Source organism: Bufo bufo, chromosome 8 (assembly GCF_905171765.1).
Source record: "Bufo bufo chromosome 8, aBufBuf1.1, whole genome shotgun sequence".
In the NCBI taxonomy this organism is placed as follows: Eukaryota; Metazoa; Chordata; class Amphibia; order Anura; family Bufonidae; genus Bufo; species Bufo bufo.
The window spans coordinates 30,923,867-30,945,558 of NC_053396.1; the positions used below are offsets into that span (position 1 = coordinate 30,923,867).

The following is a 21,692-nucleotide window of genomic DNA, read 5'->3' on the forward strand; positions in this document are numbered from 1 at the left end:
GCAACAGCTCAGGAGCGGGCGCCATCTTTAAAGACCCGGCAAGCGCCATACTAGTACGGCACAGGTCGGTAAAGGGTTAAAGTAACTGTATACCCTCCCACCCCCTCAGGTACTTTACCTTCAGCCATCTCCACCACCAAGAACCTTAAGGCCCCTTTCACACAAGCGAGTTTTCAGCCTGGGTGCAATGCATGACGTGAACGCACAGCACCCGCACTGAATTTTCCACTCATTTCTGCGTCGCACGAGAATCGTAACGTGTTCTAGATTCATCGTTTTTAACGCAGCCCTGGCCCCATAGAAGTGAAAGGGGCTTCAGTGGAAAATGCATTGCAACCAGATATAATGCGTTTTTCTCTGATGGTCGCTAGGCGAAATTGTTCACACGCGTGAAAACACAAAACTGATTGCACCCACAACTGCAGACAAAACTGACAGAACTTGCTTGCAAAATAACGCAAGTTTCACTGAACGCATCCTGACAATCCGTATCATTTGTGTGAAAGAGGCCCAACTGCTCACTAATCTGGCCCACAGGCACCCATACTGCACCCCCCGTCTAGTAACAGCACCCATATTAGCAGCACTCGAGCACCAGCAAATGGCAGACCAATAATATAGTACTCAAAGAATGTTTATTGGGGAAAAAAAAAATCTGGGTTTAACCAAATCTTTTCCCAAACACAAGATCCATAGGAATAGTCCAAATGTTTGGGACTAACCAAAAATAATGGCGATTAAATTTATCAACTCATGTACAAAAGGGTCGCATTGTAAAAAGTCTATACAATCCTTAAAACAGGACATAGCTCAGTAGTCGTAGCCAAGAAGCCTGGACGGTTCACTACTGAATAGTAGGCATGGATATGTTTATTCAGAAAGATCTTCTTTGTGTTTCTTTTTCTTCTTCTTTGTGCTTTTTGTCAACTAGAAAAGAAAAAGCACATCATGAGATGTTTGCGTAGAACGTACGAGTTATACAACTGAATTATGGCTCATTTGTCAAATTTAGCTCACAAGGCAGGAAAAATATGTTCACATAAATCTGTCTTTACAAGAAGGGATACGGACAATGGGTCGGTGATTCAGTTATTACACAGACCCTTTTGTGCTACGGATATGGAGCATACGTGAAGTGTTCGTCACAAGTACTGACACATTAGAAAAGGAAGGGGCGTCTTCGTAGTAGCATTCCCAGACGGGCCATTTTCGCATTGCATCAAAACCATTCTGGACAGTTTTGGAAAGACCAAAGCTTTTACCTCAGGAGACTCCGTCACAGTCACTTCTTCCTCCTGTTTCTTTTTCTTCTTTTTCTTTGGTTTTAAGGCACTCTCACCGTCACTACCAGTCTCCGATTTACCGGTAATCTGTGGGGAAAGACGTTCTTAATGGTGGGACCTTCTAGGATGGAGTCTCACAGCATTTTAAGATGTGGATCCAGCAGAAGAATGAATAAATTAGGAGTTATTCCTTTTTATTTCTCATTTCCTTCCAAACCACCAAAAACAGTGCTGCCAATTTTCTTGGGTAATAGTGATTATTATACCGCTTCCCTACACCTGAATACATGACATACCGCTAAGGGTGCACATATTAAACATATACCCTGTTTCAAGGGGCTGCCAAGCTCAAGGAATAGGGTCTTCAAATGGCTCATTTGCAGCTGTGCGTTGGACCACATTGATCCGATATTGATGGCGTATTCTGACAAGCCATCACAATTCTGAACGCAGATAACCCTTCACATTACTGAAACGGTATTATCCTTTTAAATTCAAGCATTTTAGCCCATTAAACAGTTCCAGTTAGTATGGGGGGCAGCTACTCTAATAGCAGTGCTCTGCAGTGGCCCAGACAGGGGAGGGATCCAGAGCAAGGAACCTACCTTTTGGACACTTATATATCCTAACTGCTAGTCTCCAAGTGAGTGTCCTAGTCTTTAGGACCACTGAACATGTCAAATCTTTATATTGGATTACAGAGCACTGACCATTGTTCCCAAAGGGCCATAATTACTCCTTAAGTCAGGCTACCTCTCACATCATGAAAAAAGTCAATGATAAAGTTTGGCGGAAGTCATTAGAAACTTAAACCAAAGGAAATCTATAAAAGCACAAGAACGCATTGAGTGAGGTTTGAGCCAAAATGACAGGAGAAAAGTGCCGACATACACAGCACAAGCGCACTACATAAACTACAGCAGACGGCACGGAGCACACAAGTGGCCTCTACATATACTGTCAATGTTACCTTTACAGATGTGTCTGCATCTGGTTCTTCACCGTCACTGCCTTTCTTCTGTAAGGAAAAGGGGGGGAACAAAACTTAATGATTTAACATTGTTATTAATAGGCTTCACTTTTAAAGAGCATTTGTCGTGATCATCAACTCAAGCATATTGCCTGGGGTGATAATGCCAAGTAAAATTATAGATTACTGTAGGTTGCACTGCTGCAGATACACATTTGTATTTAAATGTATGCAAATTAGCAATTCTGAGCACCAAGGGGCTGGCCTCAGCTCTTAGTGCACCGCTAAGAAAGCCACTGTGCAGGCCTGCGATTTACAGGGCTAGCCATCTCACTTGCGCAGTGGATCAGATACTGCTTCGCGCTTTGGGAAGTAGCAGATCCATTGTGTAAGTGTCGAGTCTGCTCAGTGGCTGCACTTCTGCCGTTAATCTAATGAGCTTGGAAACAGCATCTGGTCCACTCGGCAAGCACAATCAATGCAGGGTCGGCACGAGAACGCAGAGTAAGACTAGATGTCAAAAGCAAAACATTTTACTTGGCATTAGTAACCCTAGCAAGCAATACGCCTAGATTAATACGGTTAATCATGCTGACAGATGAAACATCTAGGTTTCCCAGTTTAAGCTGCAGAATGCTGTCCAGTGAGGTCCATCAGAGCTTGGCTCATCTGACTGGTCATTCTCCAGCCCCTCAAAAGGTGTTCTGTGGACCTAATGTAGGACTACATTAAAGTAGAGTCGAAATAAAGCTCAAATTTAAATTTGTTAGAGCCCAAAGTATTGATATAAATAGGAAAAGGTCCAAAAAAGTAAGTGTATGTAGCTTCTCAAGCCATCATTAAATGGGTTCCCACCTTCAGGGACCTTTTAGGCAGCCCTCAAAATCACATGGCCAGACATACGGACAGAAGCAACATCTACCTGCTCCCTCCAGGTGATGTATATGGCACATATTGCTACTGTTGGTTTATATAGGATTTATTCACTGGCCACAGCAGTAGCACGTCCCCCCTGCATCACATCAATAGGTCACGGGACGTGTAACTGCTGAGGCAGCCGGCAAACCGCTAGTGAACACGTGGGGTGTGGAGCAGGTATGTATTACTTCCCTCCACGGGTCTGGCCACATTTATTTACAGCTGCCGCGGGTCCATGTGGCGGAGAAGACACTGGCTGTTTAGAGACAGGTTTGTCAGGGCTGTTGCTGTAATTCAGTTGATGGAACAAGTACTGTACACCCTTTACTTCCAAACAACGCAGGGACAGCTGTACTGTGTATACGGCTTACCTTTCTCTTTTTGGTGGAAGTTTGTGCTCTTGTGTCACTATCTGACTCGCTTACATGCTTCCTCTAAGAAAAAATAATAATCCAGGTTATCAAAGCAAAATAAATGGTCACATGTGCGCTTGGTACCTTAACAGAAGAAACCTGCTGCTTCTCTGATTAGGACAAGCAAGTTGATTTTGCAGGATGACTCCCCTAAAATGCCACAGATCGGCAAGAAGGGGATAACTTCCTGCATATGTGAATAGTAGAGCAAGAACGAACCTTCACTGGTGGCTCTACCTCTGTACTGATCACCTTCTCCTTCTTCTGTCCCGCACTACAAAAGACAAAACACACGATAAACCCACTGTAAAACGGAAACCCGAAGAAGTTAGACATTACCGCCGTTACCTGTAATCAACATATCCTTGGCTCCAACTTGCAGGGGTGTTCTCATTGGGCTTTCCATGCTTGTCTAACATTCCTTTCTGGATCATCATCTTCTTCTGGCTGGCCTGAACAGTGGAGTGTGAAATGTAAAGTGGCTCAGAATATAATGCACGCCGTGACCAAGGGAATCTGTCACCACGTTCATGATGCCTTGAGGGTGGCACAACGTAAGACATCAGTTATATGTGCCCATGGTGTACTTTGGGAAGATTTACAATTGCATCAAGCCGTGCTGCCTATTCATGTACCTTGGGCCCCTACCATAAATGACCGCTTTCTCCCCAGTTACTCTCCATAGGGATAAAGTTCAGTGGATGAAGAACCCGCAGCGCATGAATATCAGACTCCGGGCTTACAGTACGATGTGAACACTGCCAGTAATAAGTACACCATGGGCACATAACATACAATGATGAAACCAATGAGTCAGTTACTACTTCATTCCACCCTCAAGTGGGCAGCGTAAAGTGGTGACCGATTCCCTGTAAGATAAGGGGCGAGCCATCAGTTATAGGGTGATAGATGTAGAGTCATCATTACAGCGTTCATCAAACATACACATCATATGGCTCAAAGTCCTTGGAAACTGCAACGGTTGCCAATGTAGACTGTACAAACTTACCTTAGGACCAAGGCCCCACTTGCGGGGATAGGTATCCCTCTCCATAATTACACGTTTAATTTTTGCCACAACTCCATGGTCACATGTAGATATCACAGCTGTAGTCATAAGGGCAGTACCTGGAAAGGGATACACGTTTTTGATGGTCAAGTACAAAACATTTGCTTAGCCTAAGCCTCTAGAAGGTGTGATCAGAGCAGCTTCATCATCCTGCGCACTTAGCCAGCCGTCCTGCTCCCACTCCCTTATGGCGAGTCATCTGCAGAACACAGAAACCAGCGCCAACAAGCGAGCAAGACTCCGCACCCCTAGGAGCGCAGAGATGCAAGGAAGCCTGGAAGTTCAGAGAATGGATAAACTGTGTCATCATGTCACATTCAGGACGGTGAGGATTAGAGTCTGCACATATTTGAAACTCAACCCCTTAGGGACCACCCATATGTATTTTTACAGCGATCACCAAGGGGCCTTGGGCTGGAGCGCCGCCTTTTTATTGCAGCACTTCAGCCCAAGTTAGCGCCTAAATCAAAGCACTGGAGCTCCATGCCCGCAGCTACCGGAAGTCACGGTCTCGGATCACGTGATCGCCGTGATGCAGTGTATTGCAGCGATCACCAAAAATGTAAACTTCCTCCCTCTCATGTAAGAGAGGAGGGAGAAAGTCTCCGATGCAGGGATAGGGTCCCCCATAGACAGTAAAAATAATATAGCAAAAACAGACAGGTGCACTATGCGGTATTACTAACCCTCGTACTGGTGTAAAATTGAGAATTAGCCGACATGTCCTGCTTGGAGGACATGTCTGAGCCCGAGCACCGTGCCAAGGTTTCTCAAGTAGCGCGCCTTTATTTCCATCCACAGGCAGCATTCTGGTGCACATGTGAGGCGCGGGCTATATCAGCCAGTCTTGGGTGGGGCTCAGAGCTCTCTGCCTCCTCTCATTGTATGCATGGTCACATGCTGGAGATTACTTAAGAGTCGGACCTTGCGCTCCTGTAATTCGCCCACTGGCTCCTGGTATTGCCCATACGGCCTAGGTTTCGCGTTAGGTCCCAAGCTACTTGAGAAACCTTGGCGCGGTGCTCGGGCTCAGACATGTCCTCCAAGCAGGACATGTCGGCCAATTCTCAATTGTACACCAGTACGGGGGTTAGTAAGACCGCATAGTGCACCTGTCTGTTTTTGCTATATTATTCCTATGGTGATTGACTAACCATCCATAGCACCAGAGCAGTGAGGGAAATATCAAACAGATGTCATTTTTTTATTCTCTTTACGTTTTAAGCTTCCCGCTATAAATTCTATCCAATCCCTTTAATCTTTGGCACCAATCATTACCATATTATACTTACCAATGCAGATTGCTTCCCCTTTGGTTGTGATTACCACAATATCCTGGTTCATTTCAATGCCATCCTCGTATCTCAAAAGACCGGGAAGCATGATCTTTGCCCCATAACATATAGCATTCACCTTAAAAAGGAAAAAAGCACCATGAAGTCACTGGGCGACGTTCTGCTTCCGGTAATCTAGCGACGCACAATATGAAGAGCCAACTTACTGCACTGTCCTTCATAACCAATCTTTTATGAGACACCAAAAGCTTTTCCAGTGGAAAGACAACCCTACGAAGATACTTTTCATCTTTATTGTTATCATAATGCCACTGAGCATCCAAAACGTCATGCATCGTGACCAGATTGTCCTAGAAAAGATTACACACAAATGTGAGAAAACAGATATTGTTGAGATCTAATTGTCAGCTCCAGGGCAAGACTAAGTTTGCCTTATCCTGACAGCGTATTATTGTCCCAAAGCCAATTATCAAACCAGAGGGAGAAGCCTGTGGCTGAACTCAACGCATTTGGGGAGAAGGGGGGCTGGGGGGTTAGTATACCGTGAAAGGCAATTACCTTCTCTCCTAGGACACCTGAACGAACCCTGCGAAGCTCCTGCATCTGGCCACCAACCCCAAGCAGCAAACCCATGTGAACGCATAAAGTACGGATATATGTACCGGCTTCACAGCTCACCCAAAATATACCTGAGGAAAGTGAAGATAGAAGTTACACATTTGTCCTTTTTTTTTTTAAAAGTACACATTTTATTCGCTCAATAAGAGCCATCAGTTACTGGGTGATAGATAAATGTCACCATCACAAAGTTCATGACCGTTCGCATACATCATATGGCTCTACGTGCTCAAATACCTACGTACCAAATATACAGACACAAAATACTAGTGAGAAATGGTTAAGCGCCACTTGTCCAGAGAGCAATGAAAGGCGGCCGGAGGATCCCCTGATCAATACATCTGCTGCTACAGTCATCTCCATTTGGGTAATAACCAGCCCCACAGCAGTCACTGCAGCCAACCACATGCAGGAGCCACGACAACAATGCACATCCTGACCACATGAAGCAGACCACGCTGTTCTACACAGAGGCAAGCCCTAGAGAAAACACCACACACTTAATGTGGGCACCTACGGGCGACTGATGCCTTTCAACATTGTGTGAAAATAGGTACAGAAATGACTGATGTGGATGGGCATAAGGCCTCAGTGGAAAGTAGGGATTTAAGCCTCAGGCAGACAACCATTTCCGAATTGTGGCCTACAAACCACAGATTCCTTCAATGTGCGATCCCCATTTATTCTCACTCCCATCACTAGAATCCATTCTTCTTGTCCACAATAAACAAGATCATCATTTTCTATAATTTCCGTAAAAACCACAATTCAGACGGACACAGATGCAAAACACAATTGTGTGAATGAGCACTGACTATTCTTTATGGCATTAATCTGGCGAGCCGTTACTCACCCAGTCTACGCTCGGGGTCGTATTCTATGAGTTTGCTTTCATAGATTGTTCTGACGCGCAGTTGCCTCTTTACAGCAGCTATTAATGGCGGTCTCTGAAACAGTGCACCGGTGAGGGTCTCCAGGGTCTGCAAGGGAAGAACCAAGAGTCTGAAAAAGTAATGATCACCGCAGCACAGAACCAACAAGACATTCCAGGTTAATCAGACGGCAAGTCTCTTCTTGACCTTGATCTGTTACCTCCTGCTCTTCACACCAGGGGCAAGTCACACTGCAAAACGCAGGTCACCGGCTCCAACAGTGCTCCGAGCACACCAGATCCCAATACAGGAAGCAAGTGCTTTAGAGACAGACCAAGGATCAGCGAATGGATAAACCGTGTCATCATGTAAACTGGAAGGTCCACTTCCTTAAGAGCAACCAAAGCACCGAGGAGAGGTCACTTACCCGCGAAAGCTGCAGTTCATTCTCTATTGCATCGTGCAGTCGCACAATACCAACATATTCTTTCCCTGTAAAACAAAATTTAAACATTCTTCATGCTAAAACACGTCATGGACAGGTCGAGCTTAGGAAACAGACATCCCCGGCAGACATTAAATCGTCCACATATTGATCTTTTAATAAAATGTTTGACATTAGGCTGAATTCACACGTCTGTGATCCATGGTCCGTGATATCCCGGCCTGGCGTCCTGCTGAGTGCAGGACAGTAATACACTCGAGGATTACTGTACAGCAGCGGCGGCACGAAGCGCACGGCGTCATAACCAATGATGCCGTGCGCTCCTGCACTCAGCAGGACGCCAGGCTGGGATCTCATGGACCGTGCTCCACGGACGTGTGAATTCAGCCTTAAAGAGTAACTAAATTTATTTAATATGTTGTTCCTAATCCCCTAAAGTTTTTCCAATATACTTTATAAATTTTCTGTTTTTACTGTACTTTTATATCCCTAAACTGCACCATTCAGTGTGTCCTTAAAACTGTTCTCCCTGCGCCGCTGACAGCTCCGCAGTGTACGGAGAACTCATTTATGAATGGGGCCGCAGCAGCGCATGGACAATTACTAACTATTGGCATAGTACATGGGTACCATGTACTATGCCAGGATTAACTGAGCGGAGCGGGCTCCTGCCTGATCCGCTAAGCACTGCATGACAGTTCTGCCTGTGCCTGCTCTGCTAAGAGGAACGCGCTCAGCTAAATAAAGTATATTCATTTTATTTAGGGGATTAGGGACAACATATTAAAATTATAAAAGCTACTTATCAAACAGACCTTAAATGAAAATATTAAAAGGGGTTTTCCGGTAATATTAGCCTTTGAGATAAGTCTCAGACGTTAGAAAACAAGCTTGGAACTGGGAGATGGAGGAATGACAGGACCAAAGTGCAGGGATTCAGATATGAATCTTTCAGGTGACGTAGGTTGGGGGGGGGGGGGATAGAAGCAAGCAGAAGAAAACCTTGACTAGAGTAGAGTAGTCTGTGAAAAAGTGGCCAATATTTACAAATGTGTGCCAAAAATTTGTCTAAAACGTGGTGCCTCATTTTTCCTGCAAGGGCTGGGGCTTAGCAGAAAAAGGCAGAGCTTTGTGAGAAGGTCGGCACAAGAGGTCCATGTGTGTCACAATTATGGCGTAAAAATGTTTAAATGTAAACCGACCAGTAGATTGTATGGTGTCAAAGTAGCGTACCCCTGCACCGCATTTATCAGACTGCTTGAGCCCCTGATACATCTAGTGCAGGTCTTAAAAAGACTTAACGTGCTGAAAATCCTAAAGATTACCACTAATCATAGTAACGCTCATTAGCGATTTTCTGGTGGTGTAACCGTACGGCCAACGAGCGAAACACTCATTTATAGAGTAATCAGATTGTGCACAGACAAAAATAGTAGCTTGCCGGCAGCAGATGGTGCAAACAGCGAGTCAGTATGGGGAAGAGCAGTGGCATTAGCGATCACTCCTTTCCCTACTCTGGAGAGGTCCTCCACCAGCGAGCAGCAGATTGTCAGGAAGTTCCTTTGCGACAATATTCTGCTGTCGTCCCATGTAAAGGGACCTTACATTTACGTGATTTTTAAACTTAGTAGATCTGGGCGACATGCTCTCATATCCTCAGATCTCTACCATTTACATCTGCAGCTGAACTGGCAGGTTTTGCCAAGGGCGAGGCTGAAAGCGGATGTCCCCTTCAGCGCTCAGCTATTTTTGAAAGTCTCAAAAGGGTAAACGGTGGAAGGCAGCACATTCATGGCTTAATCTCCCTTCATTTTGGGTCCTCGTTCTGGAGATTGGAGCAGGTCCCAAACCCGCACCTATCCAACACTTATGGCATATCATAGAAATAAGCCATAAATGTTCCAGATGGAACAACCTCTAATATACCTGAACGTATTGCAGATAGAGCAGTAGAGGAAGGCTCCAACCATTTTAGAGCCAGGCAAGGCTGTACAAGAATAATAAGTGATCACCAGGGAAGCAATTCGTCAAATGAGTCAGTTTTGATTGGAGAAAAATTAAAAAATAAAATAAATCATATATAAAAATGGGAGACGGCAGGACTTTGCTCACATTACATTGTATCCCATTGAGTTTTTAAAAAAATGTTTTAACCTCACCTGCACTTTGCTGTGACTTCACAAGTCGGGTGGCACGGTCAATGCATACTATAAGACAACCAGTGACTTTAGGATCCAACGTCCCACTGTGGCCAGTTTTTTCTACCCTTAAAATACGACGAATCCATGCAACCACCTCGTGCGAGGACGGGTTAGCCGGTTTATCCAGATTAATAAAACCTGTTCTGAAAAGGAGTCACAATTAAAGCTCTGCACAGAACATAAGCAGCAAACTAAAAGCAAGTATTGTCAAAGGAAAAAATGAAGACTACATCTTTCAAACTTGCGTTTTCACCTGATCCGGCAGGGTTCAGCAAAAACGCTTCCATTACCAATAATACAACCGCCTGCATCAGTTATGAACAGATCTGGTTGTATTATCATCAACATTGCCAAGACGGATCAGTCATGAACTCCACTGAAAGTCAGTGGGGGACGGATCAGTGTTCTATTGTGTCAGAAAACTGATCGGTCCCCGTTGACTTACAATGTGAGTCATGCCGGATCCATTTTGCTCTGCATCCCATGACAGAAAGAAAAACGCAGCTTACTGTGGTTTACTCTCCGGTACGGGAACGCAACCAAATGAAACAGAATTTATTTTGGAGCAGTACGTTCTGTCCCCACTGACAATTAATGGGGACAAAACGGAAGAGTTTTCTCTCCGGTATTGAGATCCTATGACTGATCTCAATAACGGAAAAAATCTAAACGCTAGTGTGACCGTAGCCGTACATGCCATTACAGAAGTTAAAGAGGACCTTTCAAAAGGTCTGGACATTATAAAATAAGTAGCAGGATATGTAGGCAATAGAGCAGGGATCTAACTGCGCTTACTCGTTACTGTGCAGGGCTCCGTTGTATTCTCCCGCCTGGTATGTTAATTTTAGCATCTGAACAGGGAGGAGGAGACTGCCCCGTTTCTCAAAGGGAGTCTCCTTCTCCCTGGCGGTAGTGCGGTCCAATCGCAGCGGAGAGCGTCACATCCAGGGAGAAGGCAAGGTTTTCCCCCTATTGGATTTAGCTACACTGCCCTAATAATAGTGGCATCATCTTTATTGGGACATTTGGTCATAGTACCATTACCATCAAGTCTCAGTGGGACATTTATGCACGAAAGTGCTGACATTTTACCTATCAATAGGACGGCTACAGGACTATCACATATGGTTCCATACCACTAGCGTGTCACGCATTGTTATACTGCTGCATGTTATATATCATATGGTATTTGTCATATATGTGTAGTACCGCTTGTCATGCACTATAGGATTGCTGCATTAATATATGCTATTTTATGATTGTTTTTTTATATATTTTTAGGGGTTTGTTTTTAGAGTAATAAAATATTATGCCATCATCCATCTAGTGGTTCTCTCTTGAGTGTGCCCCCTCATTTTTGCATACTTTATCACTTCTTTCCAGTCCTGAGGGTAGGACTAGAGGGTGAGCACCTACCCATACGAGACAGGGGTGAGCCGCTGGATTTCCTTCATAAGGTTTTCCCCCTGACAGACCTTTTGTGATATAACTGCGCTACAGCCGCACACAGTAACAAAAGTAAGCGCAGTTATATCACTGCTCTATTACCTTCATATCCTGCTGCTTAATTTTATAATGTCCGACCCCTTGAAAGGTCCTCTTTAATGCATTTAAATAGTGGATGCCAATGGGGGGGGGGGGACGACTATTACTACAAACAGGTATTCAACTACAATAACTGGGTATATAAAGTACACCTACTGTCTAACTCCAAAGAATGAGAAGTTTTACCAGCAGACCAATACTGTATTGTATTCCATAGGTCAAGGTGTGTATGAGGTCTTCAGGCTTACGTTCCAGTGAAACACAAGCAAGCACAGAAAGGAATGGCGCGATGGCACACGTTTCTGACCAGTCGCTGTGGATAGGAGGTTGGAACTGGAACACTCATTTAACACAAGGAATTACTAATGTACTGCGATTATCCATATTGCCTCCTTTGCTGGCGATTAATTTTTCCATCACATTATACACTGCTCGTTTCCACCGTGCAGTCCAGCAGTGGTGGCCGTGCTTGCACACTGGAGGAAAAAGTACTGGCCTCTCTGGTGGCCGGGACCGTGGGAGCACGCATGCACAGCAGCTCCCATTTTGTATCTGCGCTGCAGTGATGTTGATGGCCCCTGGAAGCCTGCAGTGTATAACAGGAAGGAAAACCACATACATTAATAGGTGCCTTGCATTAAAGCGGTTGTTCCAGTAAAAATATTCTATGGTTTTTAAACCAGCACCTGGATCTGAATTCTTTTGTAACTGCATGTACTTAAAAGTCAGTCATTAAATTACTCAAATAAAACTTCTGTATGGCGCCACCAGTTCTCTTATTTGTCCTGCTCACTGCGAAGGTCGCACATGCTCAGTTTTATCCTTAAACTGCCCCCCTGAGCTGTGATAGGCAAAGCACGGACACGCCCCCTGAGCTGTGATAGGGAGAGCACGGACACGCCCCCTGAGCTGTGATAGGGAGAGCACGGACACGCCCCCTTACCTGCAGCAGTAAAGACACTCCCCTGAGCTTCCAGCACGATATAAATCTAGCAGAGCAATGACTGGGGAGATCTCAGGACCCATGTGAGGTGCAGGGCTGGTTCTAGCTTTGTTGGAACGATACTATCACGTACTATATAAAGGTCTGATTTTCATTTTTTGCATTAGTCATAGGATAACCCTTTTAACTTTATCTACATGATAAAAGCCATTTACTTAATTAAGTAAACTTTTTTTTAATGCAAGGCTATCTAAGACGTAGTTGTGTCATTGCACAGGAGGTGTGCCCTCATGATCGGTGGGCTCATACTTTAACAGCTAGATGTGACAAAATTGTGCTGCCAACATGTTTGGCTCAGACATCAGTAAATGTAGGCGACTCTGCTCCATCAGAGGAACAGAAGAAAAAAATCATCCATTACATGGACTGAATATCTGATCAATGGAATAACCTTTCAACTTTCAGTGTTAAGTACAAGACAGGACTTTCTCCCGTCAAAAACAACAAGTCTGACAGAACAGACAAGCTGATGCTTAAAATGACCAATTCAAACAAATGCGGATTAAAGAGGTTGTCCGGTATTACTGCGACCGCCATTCACACCATTCTTCTCAATGGGCCTAATCTGAATGTGCAGTCTCAAACAAGAGCGGCGAGTACAGAACTTACCACACCCCTTAATACTTACTTAACGTATTCTGTGATGTCCCTCTTCAAAGGGTTTGACCCGGACGGTATGGGAGTGTAGTGTGTTGTCCGAACATTTAGCTTATCAAAGTTCTGTAAAATTGATAGAGAAATTAGTAGACAGATACAGGCTTCACAACAGACAAGATGCAGCCTCCCCACAGGACAAACTCAAGTCTGGGCTTCAGCGGTCAAATCATTTTGAGCAGCTTAAAGGTGCATTTAGACGCACCATAATTATAGAGATTACTGGGAGAGACCGATCTAGCCGTCTAAGTGTGCCGGCGATCACCTAATGAACGAGCGAAATGCTCACTCATCGGTTGATCCCGTTACTCATGCAGGCACCACCGATCGTGAGGTCTAAACAGCAATCTACTGCTCAGAAGCCATGATTCTGACGAGAGATAGATGTAAATAAGGGAAGACGACCACATAAGCAGTCGGCCCATCTAAACCCACCTTAAGACTCAACTGTGCTCGCTCAAACAGGGTCTGTGTCGGCCACATCTCCTGAACTGACCGGAGCCGATTGAATCATAGAGAGTCATGATTCGGGTCAGGAGAGCCGCGGCCGGTCTAGTGGGAGATGTGGTCCACACATGTGCCATGTTTCACAGCCGTGTGAATCAGCCCTAAATTTAAGATAATGACTGAAGTGTTCTTCTAGCTAGACCAAACATTCCGGTGAACCTACAATTACAATCTGGAAAGTTTATCCACATAGAATAAAATTGAACATTATTTTGAAATGTTCAAGGGGACAAGCTAGCAGAACCTTCTCATTTTAAGCAGCTGTAGGACTTCTACAAGGTTTTAAATCATCTCAGACGACCCCTTAAAAAAACTACTTCAGGTTTGTCTGCAAGGGCTCGGTCCACAATATATTCTACACAATGGGACATGCGCCACAAGTCAACTGAAACGCACACGAATCCCCAATGGACAAACAGCATCTTACGTTTTCAATGTATGGAATCTATTAGCAAGATCCTCCACTGACAAGCCCAGCACTACAGGGTATACGGACATGACCACCAATACTAACCTTAAGCAACAGCGGCCACTGAGATGTATCCAACTGGGCAACTTTGGATTCTGGCTGTATCAAAAAGCTTTCTTCATGTTGTATATCCTGTAAAGAAGGGAACACAAGTCTTAACACAAACCATTTGTACTGTGGATAAAGGGCTTCGGCCACCAGTTTCATAGCATTAGAACAGGTTGACCTTAGACCTCCACGCAGGTCAGCAGAACGGATCTGTCTTGATCCCATCCCGATACCTGGCTGCATTTTGATGAAAGAAGTTTTAATATATACAAATGAGCCTCTAGGAGCAACTGGGGAATCGACATTACTCCTTGAGGATCCATTATCCCTCCACTGACAGAACCAGACATTGGGAGCGGCATCACAAATGTTTCATTCAGCGGCTCACCCCTTCTTGCTCTGGATGAGGTGCTCTGACTTTATGTCTCACCCCGTCAAACTTAAATGGATTACAGAAATAGACAGGCAGACTACAGAGATATTGGGTTTGCATCAGATAGATATATATATATATATTTATCAATCAATAAAAATATACACCTGTAGATAAAATAAAAAAAAAATAGCCGGCATTACAATATCTAATTGCCCCTCTGTTTGCTGTGTATGGAACAAGCGGATTAGATTATCTCCCACGCAGCAACCAATGAGGGACTACAAATATGGCCTCCACCTGCTATTTATGTATTTTCCTCTAATTTAATCCAGTTTTTTTTTAATCTTTTGTAGATATCAGAAAACATTTTCAAAAAGGTATATAGAATATGTAATTATATTGTCTTTCTTTCCAGTATAATATATGAACAGTTCCAAAGGATACTCTATAATTATATAATTCATTTATATTTCCAATGTGCTGATCGGCGATCTGTAAACCAACAACCTCTTCTAATGGATGCTTTGTATTATATGATTGTGTGGTTTATTTATATTCACAGTGCGCCGATTTCAATCATAATACAAAGCATCCATTGGAAGAATAAATTAACTATATAATTATACAATACAGAGTATCCTTTGGAACTGTTCATATATTTTACTAGAAAGAAAGACAATATAATTACATATTCTATATACCTTTTACAGAATGTTTTCTGATATCTACAAAACATTAAAAACTGGATTAAATTAGAGGAAAAGACAAATAGCAGGTGGAGACTAGGGTTGTCCCGATACCACTTTTTTAGGACCGAGTACAAGTACCGATACTTTTTTTCAAGTAGTCACCGATACCGTTATGGGGGATCTGTGGATGGCACTGTTATGGGGGGATCTGTGGATGGCACTGTTATGGGGGGATCTGTGGATGGCACTGTTATGGGGGGATCTGTGGATGGCACTGTTATGGGGGGATCTGTGGATGGCACTGTTATGGGGGGATCTGTGGATGGCACTGTTATGGGGGGATCTGTGGATGGCACTGTTATGGGGGATCTGTGGATGGCACTGTTATGGGGGATCTGTGGATGGCACTGTTATGGGGGATCTGTGGATGGCACTGTTATGGGGGATCTGTGGATGGCACTGTTATGGGGGATCTGTGGATGGCACTGTTATGGGGGATCTGTGGATGGCACTGTTATGGGGGATCTGTGGATGGCACTGTTATGGGGGATCTGTGGATGGCACTGTTATGGGGGATCTGTGGATGGCACTGTTATGGGGGATCTGTGGATGGCACTGTTATGGGGGATCTGTGGATGGCACTGTTATGGGGGATCTGTGGATGGCACTGTTATGGGGGATCTGTGGATGGCACTGTTATGGGGGATCTGTGGATGGCACTGTTATGGGGGATCTGTGGATGGCACTGTTATGGGGGATCTGTGGATGGCACTGTTATGGGGGATCTGTGGATGGCACTGTTATGGGGGATCTGTGGATGGCACTGTTATGGGGGATCTGTGGATGGCACTGTTATGGGGGATCTGTGGATGGCACTGTTATGGGGGATCTGTGGATGGCACTGTTATGGGGGATCTGTGGATGGCACTGTTATGGGGGATCTGTGGATGGCACTGTTATGGGGGATCTGTGGATGGCACTGTTATGGGGGATCTGTGGATGGCACTGTTATGGGGGATCTGTGGATGGCACTGTTATGGGGGATCTGTGGATGGCACTGTTATGGGGGATCTGTGGATGGCACTGTTATGGGGGATCTGTGGATGGCACTGTTATGGGGGATCTGTGGATGGCGCTGTTATGGGGGATCTGTGGATGGCGCTGTTATGGGGGATCTGTGGATGGCGCTGTTATGGGGGATCTGTGGATGGCGCTGTTATGGGGGATCTGTGGATGGCGCTGTTATGGGGGATCTGTGGATGGCGCTGTTATGGGGGATCTGTGGATGGCGCTGTTATGGGGGATCTGTGGATGGCGCTGTTATGGGGGATCTGTGGATGGCGCTGTTATGGGGGATCTGTGGATGGCGCTGTTATGGGGGATCTGTGGATGGCGCTGTTATGGGGGATCTGTGGATGGCGCTGTTATGGGGGATCTGTGGATGGCGCTGTTATGGGGGATCTGTGGATGGCGCTGTTATGGGGGATCTGTGGATGGCGCTGTTATGGGGGATCTGTGGATGGCGCTGTTATGGGGGATCTGTGGATGGCGCTGTTATGGGGGATCTGTGGATGGCGCTGTTATGGGGGATCTGTGGATGGCGCTGTTATGGGGGATCTGTGGATGGCGCTGTTATGGGGGATCTGTGGATGGCGCTGTTATGGGGGATCTGTGGATGGCGCTGTTATGGGGGATCTGTGGATGGCGCTGTTATGGGGGATCTGTGGATGGCGCTGTTATGGGGGATCTGTGGATGGCGCTGTTATGGGGGATCTGTGGATGGCGCTGTTATGGGGGATCTGTGGATGGCGCTGTTATGGGGGATCTGTGGATGGCGCTGTTATGGGGGATCTGTGGATGGCGCTGTTATGGGGGATCTGTGGATGGCGCTGTTATGGGGGATCTGTGGATGGCGCTGTTATGGGGGATCTGTGGATGGCGCTGTTATGGGGGATCTGTGGATGGCGCTGTTATGGGGGATCTGTGGATGGCGCTGTTATGGGGGATCTGTGGATGGCGCTGTTATGGGGGATCTGTGGATGGCGCTGTTATGGGGATCTGTGGATGGCACTGTTATGGGGATCTGTGGATGGCACTGTTATGGGGATCTGTGGATGGCACTGTTATGGGGGATCTGTGGATGGCACTGTTATGGGGGATCTGTGGATGGCACTGTTATGGGGGATCTGTGGATGGCACTGTTATGGGGGATCTGTGGATGGCACTGTTATGGGGGATCTGTGGATGGCACTGTTATGGGGTGGGATATCTGTGGATGGCACTGTTATGGGGTGGGGGGATCTGAGGATGGCATTGTTATTTGGTGGGGGATCTGTGGATGGTGCTGTTATAGGGGATCTGTGGATGGAACTGTTATGGGGAGGATCTGTGGATGACACTGCTATATGTCATCCACAGATCCCCCTCATAACAGTGTCCCCCAATACACCGGGCCCCGCCGCTCACCGAAGTATTTATAAACGTGAATCCTTATCCTGTTATTAAGTTGAACTAACGCTGCCCTCTCCCATGTTCCCCTGTATCCCCACAGCACTTAAGCTTCCATAGCAGGCAGAGCGGACGGCACCAGTAACGTCACTCACTGACGTCGCGCGTCTGCTCCGCCTGCTTCATTCATAAAGTGGGCGGAGCAGGCGCTCTACGTCAGTGAGTGACGTTACTGCTGCCGTCCGCTCTGCCTGCTATTGAAGCTTACAGGGGGATACAGGGGAACATGGGAGAGGGCAGCGTTAGTTCAACTTAATAACAGGATAAGGATTCACGTTTATAAATACTTTGGTGAGCGGCGGGGCCCGGTGTAAGAGTACAGTGACTGCACCGGGCCCTGCCCCTAGTTACGGACTCCAGCCACTCCTCTCTCCCGATGCTGCATCTTTGCCGGGCCGCAAAAATATTCATTGCGGGAAAAAAAAAAAAGTATTCTATTTATGTATCGGGGCGGGGTATCGGCGGCTGAGTACCGCCGAGAAAACTCGGAATCGGTCCCGATACCGATACTAGTATCGGTATCGGGACAACCCTAGTGGAGACCATATTTGAGGTCCCTCATTGGTTGCTGTGTGGGAGATAATCTAATCCGCTTGTTCCATACACAGCAAACAGAGGGGCAATTAGATATTGTAATTCTATAACTTTTAATGCCGGCTATTTTTTAACTTTTTTTATTTTATCTACAGGTGTATATTTGTATTGATTGATAAGTGTATCTATGGATAATGCAAACCTAATATCTCCGAATTACTCCAAATTAAGTCTGCCTGTCTATTTCTATAATATCACGTCAGTGTCACCGCGCCTGGCGCTGCTCCGTAAGATGCGGGTGTAGTACAGAGCAGCGGCTCTGCTGTACTGCGCCAGTTACTGAACCGCATTGAGCAGCAGGAATCTTGAAGTACGGGCCAGGTGTGATGATGTCCACAATGCCCGGCCGTGCCTGCCAATCATGGGGGCGCACCAGCTGCAGGGAAGACCGAGCTTCTAGGAGTAATGGCAACAGGAAATGTGGTCGGCATAAGACCCAGACGGATCAATTCTACTGCCCAGCACACCAGTCTAAGGTCGGCCCGTCTAACGCCGTGAAGCTGGTGACAGAAGCCCTTTAAATAGGGGCCCGCTTCCACTACTGGCATGAGACACTCGCTCTGACCTACACGGCATCGCTTTAATCTCCTCTACCCTGAATAAAACCTTACAAGTAACCCAGGAGAGGGTACAAGGGTCGCTGCCGGCCATTACCAGGGTCCATTCAGACCACCATAAGTGTTTGGAGGTCTGCAAACTGCGGATGTGCAAAACAGATACTGGCCATGTGCGTTCCGCATTTTAGTACTGTTAAGTACTTAGAAGGGTACTATAAGTGGAGGTCTCTGCCCACAGGACGGCTGCAGCCATGAAGGCTCCGGGGCCGCTGCCCAGGTGGAGGTCTCTGCCCACAGGACGGCTGCAGCCATGAAGGCTCCGGAGCCGCTGCCCAGGTGGAGGTCTCTGCCCACAGGACGGCTACAGCCATGAAGGCTCCGGAGCCGCTGCCCAGGTGGAGGTCTCTGCCCACAGGACAGCTGCAGCCATGAAGGCTCCGGAGCCGCTGCCCAGGTGGAGGTCTCTGCCCACAGGACGGCTACAGCCATGAAGGCTCCGGAGCCGCTGCCCAGGTGGAGGTCTCTGCCCACAGGACGGCTGCAGCCACACACCACGTGCCCAGCTGGCATTAGCTCTCGGGCACAGGGAGGGAAGCCGCAGACACACTCACCGCGATCTCCCCCAGCGTCTGACTCCTGCGCTTCTTGGACTTTTTCTTTGAACCTTAAAAAAATAATAAAATAAATTAAACATTCAGGAGCCGCACCACGTGACGTGGACCTGCGTTATTCTGCCCTTTACTCAAGGCCCCCATAAAGAAGGCGTTAGGCTCCGAGGCCTCCGCTCACCCGCGTCCTCCGCCATGTCTGCTCTCCGGCCACGCGGTGAATGAGGGAGAGAACTCAGCGCTGGCGCGGCAGCCGGATATAGCACGTGGGAGGACTTGTGCGCTGGCTCCGCCCCTTCCGCGTCGGTGAAGGCTAAATGCCATACACTGTCACAAGATCACGTGACATCCATAGGTCACGTGGGTCGGCAGCCTATACCTGGCAGAATGCTATACCCGGAAGTGACGCAGACGCACCGGAATAAGCTGGAGGAGGAGGGTGAGTGTGGATCTGCCCATGCGCAGATCCACTGGATTCGTAAAAATAATTGCACCGCTGCGGGAGAAGCACCTACTTCATTTGCATGTGCGAAACCTCACTAATAACTACAGGAATACAGAAATTGCAGCAGAGCAAATTAGAAATGAAATAGACGTGAACTGAAATGAATCTCCCTCTGCTGGAGGCAGAACACATTGAGTGAAGACCTCCCAACTGTCAGACATTCTATCTCTATGGCAACAGACTCTTCTGCCAGTAAGGCCTCATGCACATGGATGGCCGTTGTTTTGGTCCGCATCCGAGCCGCCGTTTTGGCGGCTCGGATGCGGACCCATTCACTTCAATGTGGCCGCAAAAGATGCGGACAGCACTCCGTATCCGTTGCTCCGTTCCGTGGCCCCGCAAAAAAAAAAAATATAACATGTCCTATTCTTGTCCGCGCTAAGAATAGGCATTTATATTAAAAGCTGTCCGTGCCGTTCCGCAAATTGCGGAGCGCGCACGGACCCCATCCGTGTTTTGCAAACCACAAAACACACCACGTTAGTGTGCATGCGGCCTAACTGATATATTACATAGTAACAGCAAAACTGCGTCAGTTTATATTCACAAATTTGTGAAGTGAGGAGGACCTAAGAGCCGCCAATATGACGGAAAGAAGATCATCCAGACCAAATAAAGGGAACCTTTAGCGTTTAAAATGCAGTAAATTCACAGAAATCCTCATAGAAAACGAGGAAATGTAGTAAAATTCTGCTCCATATGTTCTCACCCTAAATATGCTACAAAAAGCTGACAGGCGCTGGATTAATAGATATTCTGTATTACCAATAGTCATAGAAAAGAAAGCTAGAGCTTCCTTATTAGAGTAGAGGACTGTGGGGGTTTGCTCTGGTAGACAGGCTAGCGGACGCAGTATAGAGGCAATCACAAAGTCTTTAACTTAAACAGTTTGGTGTTTATTCGCACATAAGGAAAAACAAAATGGCCGTTCACAGTCTTGGTGTTTGTTCACACCATGCAATGTCCATAGAACAAAATCTTCACCTGGTTAGCAGTTTTCCGTCCACAGCAGGCTTTAGGGGCCTGTTTCCCGGAATGCGGCTCTCAGCCCTTTAGCACGGCACAAATTCACAGGTCCCAAATCACAGAGACTCCCCAGCTTCTCTGTCAGATGGAGGATAAACCACACCTAGCTGAGACTGCTGGCCGGGTTTTATATAGGCCAAAAAAGACCCGGCCTGGAGCGTGGGGAGAAGCCACCCACCCAGCACTTTGGCTACTCCCAGTAAGAGCCGGCCCGGATCGGCTTTATAGCCATACTAACAACAAAACAGTGTCAGTCAGCACTAGCTGCCGCTGACACTTAAAAATTACCGGCTCTTACCACACCGAGGCCAGGAATCTCGGTGACACATATCTTCCATCAATGACGGCCCCTTGCGCCTTCCTACAAGGACGTAGTGGAAGAATGCAAGGCAAATGTTAACCCAAAATTCTGCTCCTTTCTAAACAGATTAATCTCTTCGTACTCAGTCACTGCCAAGTACCACCTGTCATGAGAAGCTACCACCAAATACAACCAGCTGCCACTACCACCGTCTCCCA

At 46.5% G+C, this 21,692-nt stretch overlaps 1 protein-coding gene and 2 non-coding genes across 5 annotated transcripts; all 3 read right to left on the minus strand.

Moving 5' to 3' along the window:
• Positions 1-618: 618 nt before the first annotated feature.
• On the minus strand, positions 619-19,940 carry LOC120977109 (H/ACA ribonucleoprotein complex subunit DKC1). Of its 3 annotated transcripts, XM_040404878.1 has the most exons (17): positions 19,824-19,940; positions 19,646-19,698; positions 14,308-14,394; positions 13,261-13,352; positions 10,043-10,227; positions 7,866-7,930; positions 7,420-7,546; positions 6,507-6,637; positions 6,155-6,298; positions 5,946-6,066; positions 4,594-4,712; positions 3,933-4,036; positions 3,804-3,858; positions 3,543-3,605; positions 2,254-2,301; positions 1,263-1,370; positions 619-927 (listed from the first exon to the last, which is right to left on the minus strand). In XM_040404878.1, the coding sequence occupies exons 1-17, from the start codon at positions 19,837-19,839 to the stop codon at positions 871-873; spliced, it is 1,575 nt and encodes a 524-aa protein (XP_040260812.1). In that variant the 5' UTR covers positions 19,840-19,940; the 3' UTR covers positions 619-870. The 3 variants fall into 3 exon arrangements, with proteins under 3 accessions (XP_040260812.1, XP_040260813.1, XP_040260814.1); XM_040404879.1 differs by lacking the exon at positions 619-927 and having other exon boundaries at positions 1,268-1,370; positions 2,254-2,298; positions 3,539-3,605; XM_040404880.1 differs by lacking the exons at positions 619-927; positions 1,263-1,370; positions 2,254-2,301; positions 3,543-3,605; positions 3,804-3,858 and having other exon boundaries at positions 3,929-4,036.
• Positions 4,471-4,541, minus strand: LOC120978323. Its single transcript, XR_005774073.1, has one exon. It is a non-coding gene; the product is annotated as a small nucleolar RNA SNORD83 (small nucleolar RNA).
• On the minus strand, positions 6,714-6,786 carry LOC120978321. The gene has a single exon (XR_005774071.1). It is a non-coding gene; the product is annotated as a small nucleolar RNA SNORD83 (small nucleolar RNA).
• Positions 19,941-21,692: the final 1,752 nt, after the last annotated feature.